The sequence below is a fragment of the Coregonus lavaretus genome (genome assembly GCF_964263955.1).
Source record: "Coregonus lavaretus genome assembly, chromosome: 7".
NCBI lineage: Eukaryota > Metazoa > Chordata > Actinopteri > Salmoniformes > Salmonidae > Coregonus > Coregonus lavaretus.
This window is the reverse complement of record NC_139994.1, coordinates 17,108,081-17,117,985: the sequence shown is the minus strand read 5'-3', so window position 1 is coordinate 17,117,985 and position 9,905 is coordinate 17,108,081. Positions and strand designations below refer to the sequence as shown.

At 44.3% G+C, this 9,905-nt stretch overlaps 1 protein-coding gene across 5 annotated transcripts in view; it reads left to right on the top strand.

Moving 5' to 3' along the window:
* Positions 1-1,215: 1,215 nt before the first annotated feature.
* The window catches only part of LOC311131967 (septin-7), a gene marked incomplete at its 5' end in the record, with an annotated part of 40,087 nt that continues 31,397 nt past the window's right edge, over positions 1,216-9,905 (top strand). For 2 of the 5 annotated variants that reach the window (XM_084165095.1, XM_084165094.1), the window contains one exon: positions 7,338-7,461. In XM_084165095.1, the coding sequence (XP_084021221.1) occupies positions 7,338-7,461 (124 nt within the window). Of the gene's footprint in view, positions 1,445-1,610; positions 1,867-7,337; positions 7,462-9,905 lie in introns of those variants that run through there. The other 3 variants (XM_084165096.1, XM_084165098.1, XM_084165097.1) reach the window with 3 other exon arrangements.

Below are 9,905 nucleotides of genomic sequence, written 5' to 3'. Positions count from 1 at the left end.
CAGTTGAGGCTCGCATCTACTACAAGACCATGGTGCTTGCCTACGGAGCTGTGAGGGGAACGGCACCTCCTTACCTTCAGGCTCTGATCAGACCCTACACCCAAACGACGGCACTACGTTCATCCACCTCTGGCCTGCTAGCTCCCCTACCTCTACGAAAGCACAGTTCCCGCTCAGCCCAGTCAAAGCTATTTGCTGCTCTGGCACCCCAATGGTGGAGCAAGCTCCCCCACGACGCCAGGATAGCGGAGTCACTGACCACCTTCCGGAGACACTTGAAACCCTACCTCTTTAAGGAATACCTGGAATAGTATAAAGTAATCCTTCTACCCCCCCCCCCCCCCCCCCCCCCCCCCCATAAAAAAAAGTGGTTGTCCCACTGGCTATCATAAGTTGAATGCACCCATTTGTAAGTCGCTCTGGATAAGAGCGTCTGCTAAATGATGTAAATGTAAATGTAAAATGGTTCTCCCATAGGCTCCAATGCATTAGCAACTGGGTCTGGTATGAACCAGAAAAAAGCAGCGAGTGAGATGTCTCGCTTCCTTTTCCGCCTCTGGTGAAAGTCCTCAATGGCGCTGCCAGGCTTTTGGGTAGTGCAGCTGGGATATGTGTACTATCCTGTCAGAGCTTTCGTATCCCGCCCTTTACAATGTTCTTGCTGTAAAATGTTTGGACGGGAAAAGTCGAGATGTGGGACGTGTGGGAAAGATCACTATGAAGGAGATGTTGAATGTTTAGTAGAAGAGTGGCTGAGGAGCAAAGACTTGTAACTGGGGTGGAGAACCTGAAGCGAAATCCTTGGAATGCCCGATTAGAGTGAAAGAGACTGAGGTTGGCAAAATCAGGGCAGTTGAGAGAGTCTCCTATGCGAAAGTTGTCCAAAGGGTAGAAAGGTCAAATAATAGTTTGTTTAGCTGGGCAGAGTTTGTTTAGTTGCCCATAAAAGGCAAACATTTGTAAAATATTTTAAAAGCATTGGATTGGTGTGAGAAATATGGTATCCACTCATGGGGAGAGAATTGGAATTAAGCCTCAGATTAAACGGGTAGGTAGTATTACCAGCAGTACCAATACATTTTTCATTTGAAGAAAGTGGACTGTTGTGTCATTTATAGCAATGGTGGTAAACAGCACTGCCTGTATGGAATATACTTTTATTTTGTGATTTTTTTTCACCCCGTCCAGTTGGCGGCGACAATACACCTTTTGTATGTAGTTCGCCATAAGACCTCACCGAAGAAGAAGAAGGCTTTTGCGGTGCTAGTCCTCTATCTATCTCTATGTCTCCTTCACATCAAGCATACAGTGGACATTTTTGTCATTAAGCGAAATAAATTGCGTACGACTTTTACAGTTTTGTGGTCTCCCGTGAGTTCGTGAAAGGGAATGTCGAACGGTGAAAGATCGGTTAGTGAGGCGCCTGGGAACGGCAACATTATGGGTGAGTTCTCTGACTGTCCGTTTTAATTCATACTGGAACTTTTGCTATAGTTTGTGTCCTCGGAGTAGGTAGCTACTAAAAAACTTTGCCAGAATTAGCTAGCTTTCTAATAAGTAAGTTACCCTACTAGAAAAACAACGATAGCTCGAAAATGACCGCGAGTACTGTGGCATTAGCTGTGTTTGTTCGACTAAGTGTATTTGTTCTCTAGCACACAGTTTGCTAGTACTAGCAAACGAAAACTAACTTAGGGATCTACCTATTGTTAGCTAACTAGCATTTTAAGATACAGCCAGAGAAGTTGATTACTGGCCAAATGATATACTGTGTGAAGAATGTAAACTGAGTTGAGCAACTTCAGATGCCAGTTGTGGTGCTTGTGAGAAGTTGGCAACCCCAACAAAGGCGCATCATAACTGACGGTACGTTTCTAGCTAGCTACAGTACCTACAGTAGCTAACAAAACTAACGTTATCTAGCTAAGTTAGTTAACTAACTACTAGTACAGATAGAACAATGAGGTTAGCTAGTTATAAAAACGTTTGCCACTAACTAGCTAGCTAGTAAGTTGTAATGGGATAGTTGACGTCGCAGCTCGCTTGCTAGCTGTGAATGGCTGCAATTCTGAAAAGTTGATTTAGCTAGTTTAATTTCAGACGTAAAAAAAAAGTGTTGGTAAAATAATAATTAGTTAATCCAAATAGGTTTAATCAATGGTAAAGTCAATGTGGAGGAAACCTGGAGCAAAGTTGTTATGCATCTACAAACTTCCTCAAACACAACATCTAGCTAGCTAACGTTACCTACCTAATTTGAGTGTCTATCAAAATGTCAAACAAACTGTCGTCTATTCAGCATCAACAAAATGTTTTACTTGGAGTGGAGTAGAATGACTGCAGTATCTCCTTTTTAGAAAACCTAGTCCTTGTATTGGTTCACATGAGACTGGATTCATACTGTTGTACTGTACTCACATGGCAGATGCTCTGACTGAGTACCGAGTTACTCTGCCTGTCAGTTATTCCTCCATGTGACCTGTAACTGTAGTATCTGTCATGGAATGGGTTGCTGTGAGTGTAGAGGCCATCGATCCTCACCCTAGCCATTCAAACGTTTTCTCTAGTCCCTATGGAATGCATGCAATGTTATTACTTTAGCTTGAGTAAATAAATGCAGTTTCCCACCATATCTCTCTCAATTGTTATTGAACAATTGCCATCTCTCCATTATTGTTGCTAACTGTTTTTGTGTCAGTCAGTGCTAGGGGTGTCTCGGTGACCCCTGTGTTTTGTTATTCATATGAGAAATGCCATCGGGCTTTACCTGTTCTGAAAAATCCCCAGGCTCTTCATAAACAATTGATTTTCGTCATGTAATTGGATGGAAACTCTAAGCATTTCGAGCATGTCACCATTTTTGGGTTGTAGGCCTATTGTATGACATGACAGACGTATCCTGTGTACTACATGCACTACAGGCCAAGCCTTCCCCAGTGTGAAGGCATATTGTCCACAGTGACACAGCATAATAAGTCCAGTCTGTGAGTCAGTGTGTCAGATGGCTGGGCCTGGGAATGCCAGGATGTCTGTGATGACACAGACACCCCAGAGTTTGTTTAGCTGGGCAGAGTTTGTTTAGGTGCCAATAAAAGCCCCATTTTTGTATTCTTCCTCTAGCGTATTCCTTCACTCCCCCTCAAAGATTTTAAAAGCATTGGATTGGTGTGAGAAATATGGTATCCACTCATGGGGAGAGAATTGGAATTAAGCCTCTGATGAAACGGGTAGGTAGGCCTACACGCAGGCTGAGTATCACCAGCAGTACCAATACATTTTTCATTTGAAGAAAGTGGACTGTTGTCATTTATAGCAATGGTGGTATCCTTTAGTATTTGCAAGCCAACGTCAGTGTACTGTGCTAGGCTAACCTGCTAGGCCTTGCTTTAGGGTTAGCTAAACACACCTCTTTCTAACCTCAGGCTCTCAGAGGCAGACTAGCCTCACATCTCTTCCGTCAGTTTATCCACCACCAGCAAAGAAGAATAACAAATCTACTCTGTTTGAAGGGAGCATGTAGCAATGTGAGTGGGAACAGATTGTATCAGGCTATCAGTGCATGGGGAAATAGTGGTGGAAGGGCAGGCCTAAAGGAGAAGGCAGCGCTGCTTTCCTGGAGGTATGTAGTGGCCTTTGTTAAAGCAATTGTTTGTAAAGGTTGAGGTGAACAGCAAAGACACAGATGTCCACCACACAACGTGTTCCTCGCAGTGACCCTGGCCTTGGTGGAAGCTCTCTCTCCAACCTTGACAGTGGTATTTGAAATGTGTCATGGGAGTTGCCTTGAAAAAGACCTGGCTTCCTTTAGTAAATGTCAACAAGCCGCTTATGCCTGCTATATGAGTCAGGAAGTTGCGGTAGATGTAGCCTATGTTTCACTCCTTTCATTTTTTCATAAAAGATGAGGCTAACTTTTATGACCCTCCCCTTGGACTCACGGAAAAGTAGGGACGGCTCATTGTTTTTGGCTCTGAATTGCACATCAAACATTTCTCTTCTCAGCGCTAGCTAAGAGATCAGCATTATGATGTTGCTGCTGTCTCAGCTATGTGCTAAAGTGGTTGCCATGTGTCTGATCAGTGACAGGCACCACTGACAGTCGTACTGTACGTGACAGACGCTTCTGCTCCAGAGGAGACAGACAGACAACATCAGGAGGAAGTGGCTTGGGCGATGATGCATGCTACAGTAGGCTACATCTGTCAACTTCTAACTTCCCCCTTCCCACCTGGCGTTTGCAACATTGAAACCCTCAAAGACAATGAGCTTGAGTGAAGGCTAGGTGAGGCAGATCCTCTTCTGTGGAAGTGGGTCGTTAATAGCCAATGAGCTGAAAAACTGTAGAGAAAGAAACAGCCTCCTGCTCTGAGCAGTGCTTTACGGCCAAAAACGGCTCCTCCGCTTAATAATCTCAAGACTTTTGGCCCAACTGTCTTGGTCTGGGATAGCCTGAGTGAGTGCTCAAATTCTTGCCACCCTGTTGTTGATGGCTTTACACTACGATGTTTGAGAGATGAAACATGTAGGAAATTGCTGTTTGTCAGTGAGGACTGAAACATGGAGTCTAGCTACTGACTCGGGATGATCTGCTCTTCGTCAGTCTCTCCAACACTGGAAGCCGTGTGAAGAGGCCCGTGGGCTGTCGGCCAATGGGATTTCATGGCTATGGGCTGGTAGCCAATTGAATCTCATTTCACATCAGCCGGTGAAAGGACTGAAGGATGTATCATCATCACCTCTCAACTCTGGGATTAACCAATGACAACTCTCATAAACTGACCTAAAATACTGTAGGAAGTTTGAGTTAGTTGTAACTCCTCCAAAACTGACCCTCTGAAGTGGGCTGTAGGAGTGAGGATTGGGCTATTTGAATGCTAGGTAGGTTGACCGTGTTTTCCTCTCTCTGATGTGCTGAATAATAAGCATCATTGGCTGTCCTACTGCTTTAGCCTAAACTTGTCCATGTCATTACAATTGGCAAATAGATGATTTTTCTTCTTCCCTTAACTGAGAACATTGTTTGGCTTCTGACCCCACACTCCTCTTCGGTAATGGCTGCTATCCTATTTAGGTAAAGACCCGTTATAGAGGATCTTTCATGTCACTTTACTGGCAGCCAGAGAGCTGTAAAATAATCTGAGGCTACAACCCTGTTTTCCAGACTAGACCCGTCATGAATCGTGATCCATCTCTGTGTTTTACACCCTCTCTGATAAAAAAAAGGATGTCTGAGACGTTTATGCGTGGGTTTGACTACAAATAACCTAGCCCTATAAAACATTGGTAAAATCCCTTCAAATAGAATGAGGAAACTAAGTGGAAAAAGACTGGTTATGACCTTATTTATTTGTCATACCTGTGGCAGATTGAATGACATTTTTGGTGAAAGAGATGTAGGAACTAGCATTAACCAAGCAAACCAAAATGATGTGTACCACTACCACCACCACACATCTGATTGAGTGCTATAGGCAAAATAGAGTAGCAAGACCTATCAGTATATTGGATAGTCTAGAAGTTACACAAGTGAGGTAAACTGTACCTCAGAAGTTCTGCCTTTCTGACTACTATATGAGTAGGCATGTTTCTTAGTCATGATGGCACTTGCACATTGAAACGGCGTCAAAGTGAGATTGACACCTGAGGTCCGCAGGCAGGAATGTGTTATTCTGACACAAGCTGGATGGTGGACTCATTTGTCGCTCTTCTTCTTAACTGATATACTGTATTTCTAATTTCTTTCCTTTATGGTGTGGTGCTCCTCCTGTCTACCGTGGACATCTCCTGTCATCCACCACCACCTCACTGTCAACCATCTTGACCTGCACACTCTCCAAACCAGCTGTAAGTATTATTGAGACTGATTACCTAACGTCACTCCACTGTGCTGTACCTTTAGGCTATAATATTTACTTATTTTACAATGTTAAGAGATACTTTTGGTCATGTAGTGTATGTGGACACCTGCTCGTCGAACATCTCATTCCAAAATCATGGGTATTAATATTGTGTTGGTCCCCCCTTTGCAGCTATAATTGCCTCCACTCTTCTGGGAAGGCTTTCCACTAGATGTTGGAACATTGCTGCGGGGACTTGCTTCCATTCAGCCACGAGCATTAGTGAGGTCGGGCACTGATGTTGGGTGTTTAGGCCTGGCTCGCAGTCGGCGTTCCAATTCATCCCAAAGGTGTTTGATGGGGTTGAGGTCAGGGCTCTGTGCAGGCCAGTCAAATTCTTCCACACCGATCTCGACAAACCATTTCTGTATGGACCTCGCTTTGTGCACGGGGGCATTGTCATACTGAAACAGGAAAGGGCCTTCCCAAAACTGTTGCCACAAAGTTGGAAGCACAGAATCGTCTAGAAAGTCATTGTATGCTGTAGTGTAAAGAATTCCACTCACTCACTACTGTGTCGCTCTGGATAATAGCGTCTGCAAAATAACTAAAATGTAAAAATGTCCTTTCACTGGAGCTAAGGGGCCTAGCCCGAACCATGACAAACAGTCCCAGACCATTATTCCTCCTCCACCAAACTTTACACTTGGCACTATTCATTGGGGCAGGTGGCGTTCTCCTGGCATCCGCCAAACCCAGATTAGTCTGTCGGACTGCCAGATGGTGTTGCATGATTAATCACTCCAGAGAATGCGTTTCCACTGCTTCAGAGTCCAATGGCGGCGAGCTTTACACAACTCCAGCTGACGCTTGGCATTGCGCATGGTGATCTTAGGCTTGTGTGCAGGTACTCGGCCATGGGAACCCATTTTATGAAGCTCTCGATGAACAGTTCTTGTGCTGACGTTGCTTCCAGAGGCAGTTTGGAACTCGGTAGTGAGTGTTGCAACCGAGGACAGACGATTTTTACACGTTTCAGCACTCGGCGGTGCTGTTCTGTGAGCTTGTGTGGCCTAGACATTTCCCCTTCACAATAACAGCACTTACAGGAAGTCACTGAGCTCTTCAGTAAGGCCATTCTACTGCCAATGTTTGTCTATGTAGATTGTGTGGTTGTGTGCTCGATTTTTATACACCTGTCAGCAACAGGTGTGGCTGAAATGGCCGAATCCACTCATTTGAAGGGGTGTCCACATACTTTTGTATATATATATAGTGTAAGAATGTTAGATTGGGCATATGAATTCAATTATCTGATGAATGATTGAATTCAACAAATTATCCATGTTGCTGTTTTTTTTATATTTCCTGGACCCGTCAAGTCATCAGTTTTTATAGGCCAGTGATATCCCAGCTACTGTAGCGAAATGTTAAGTGTTGGTAACCAGACTTTTGTTTAGACTTGTTACCCGCCCGGACAGTTGGGAAAAGCACTAACTGATGTTTGGTTTTGGTCTACAGCAACAGAAGCTTCTGGAAGGTTACGTGGGCTTTGCCAATCTCCCAAACCAAGTGTACAGAAAGTCCGTCAAGAGAGGCTTCGAGTTCACTCTCATGGTTGTGGGTGAGTAGAGATCTTTGCAGCCCATTTTACGTCTCCCGCTCCTCTTTTCCAAATAAGACCCCAAAGAACAGAAAAAAGAACCTGGGATTCATCTGGGAAAACAGATGGAGATTTTACTGCTGTGTAAAAAGCTCTTTGTATGAATCAGTGAAGTATGCATGAAAATTGCTGTTAGAGGCTCCATCTGCATCCCAAATGGCACCCTATTCCCTATATACTGTAGTGCACTACTTTTGACCAGGGTCCAGAGAGCTCTGATCAAAAGTAGTTTAGTATATGGGGAATAGGGTGCCATTTGGGACACAGTCCTCTGTTTGAACGATGTGGACACATCTGTGTAAGAAATGAATGTGGATATGTAATATAGCCTACACATGGCCATAGACGTTCATGTGTCTTAGGATAACTTGTCATGCATGTAAAGCGGGACTTGAACAAACCATATTTAAAACAAATGTGCTTGAGCAATGGAGGGTAGGCAGGGTTTATTTCCCCCTCTGGAATGTGTGTGAGGCGTGTAGTGTGCCTTTTGGATTGTGGGTGGGAGGTTTCCTGTAATTCCATTCATGCAGCCAGAGTTGGAGCCTGAACATCTGACGAGAGAGAGAGAGACGCAGGCAGGGTGCAGGCACCATTACATCCCTGCCATTCTCCACTCCGCTCTGTCCTCTCTGTTCCATAAGTCCTGCCCAGAGCTACAGTCCCTTCAGAAAGGATTCACACCCCTTGACTTTTTCCACAGTTAGTTGTTACAGCCTGAATTTTAAATGGATTAAATTGAGATTGTGTGTCACTGGTCTACACACAATACCCCATAATGTCAGTGGAATTATGTTTGTAGTAATATTTACAAATTAATGAACAATGCTGAAATGTCTTGAGTCAATACGTATTCAACCCTGTTGTTATAACCAAAATGTGCTAAACAAGTCACAGTAAGACTCTGTAATTGTTGCCAGTGGTGATTCTAACATGTATTGACTGAGGGGTATGAATAAGATTTCTGTATTTCATTTTCAATACATTTGCTAAAAGGTTTACTTTGTCATTATGGGGTGTTGTGTGTAGATGGGTGAAGAAAAAATAAATACAAATTCATCCATTTTGAATCCAGCCTGTAACACAACAACATGGGGAATAGGTCAAGGGGTAGGAATACTTTCAGAAGGCACTGTACAAAACTTGGTTGTACAGGAAATGGCTGTGAACACCCTAGTGAGGTCATATTCTGTCCCCTGGCCCTGTGGTGGGCAGGCTGTCGAGTCAACCCATTCCCACCTGCCTCCGGAGGAGGAGGAGGAGGAGAAGAACGAGGAGAAGAACAGGGGGAATGCCTGCCTGTTATTCCAGACCCACTGCTGTCAGTCTGAGTAGAGTTGAAGCATTCAAGTGGTCCCTCCCTGGAGTTTCCCCCTGTGCTGCGCTCGCAGGAAAAAGACAGTTATAGGTTCAATTTTGTCTGGAGCATGTAATTAGAATGGCAGGGTAATTGAAGCTGAGCTCATGTCATGCTGGAGATTCAGCATCTGATAGTAGTGCATGTTGTTTAGTCTCTGCTGCTCCGTGGGGTGTGTTTCTCTGGGTGTGTTTCGCTATGTGTGTGTTTTCTTAATTACCAGAGAACTTATGTAATATCCCTGTTTGCGATGTGAAGTGTGCCAAAGTATTTTAAAGGCACCCGCATACTAGGTTTGGTTTGCTCCTAGCAGAACTCTGCAAGGTGACGCGAACGTCTCACATACTTCTTTAAAAGACCTTCACTTGAAAAACGACAATCGTACTGTTTATCCCTCTTGAGACGCCGTATTAACAACATAGCCAGTATACACTTCCTCATAATATTCAAAATGTATCTAAGATTTATCAAGAAATCTGTAATTAGGCCTCCCGAGTGGCGCAGCATCTAAGGCACAGCATCTAAGGGATTTCCTTGTCCCATCGCGCTCTAGTGACTCCTTGTGGCGGGCCGGGCGCCTGCAAGCTGACTCTGGTCGCCAGCTGGACGGCGTTTCCTCCGACACATTGGTGAGGCTGGCTTCCGGGTTAAGCGAGCAGTGTGTCAAGAAGCAGTGCGGCTTGGCAGGGTCATGTTTCGGAGGACGCATGGCTCTCGACCTTCGACTCTCCCGAGTATGTAGGGGAGTTGTAGCGATGGGACAAGACTGTAACTACCAATTGGACATCACGAAATTGGGGAGAAAAATGGGTTAAAATAAAAACATTAACAATCTGTGATTTTGACTTTTACAGAGGAGGTCTTAGTTAAGCAATTTTACATCTAAGTAAGATGTTTGTAGTATTTCTCAAGTGAAAAAAAGCGCACGAAAACCAGTCGTCTCTCGTTGAATGACATCAAGCATTTAATTGAAGAATCCCATCCATAGTTCCCACTCCTAGGAGTAGTACTGTTAACCAATCACCGACAAACGGGCATTGATTTCGGC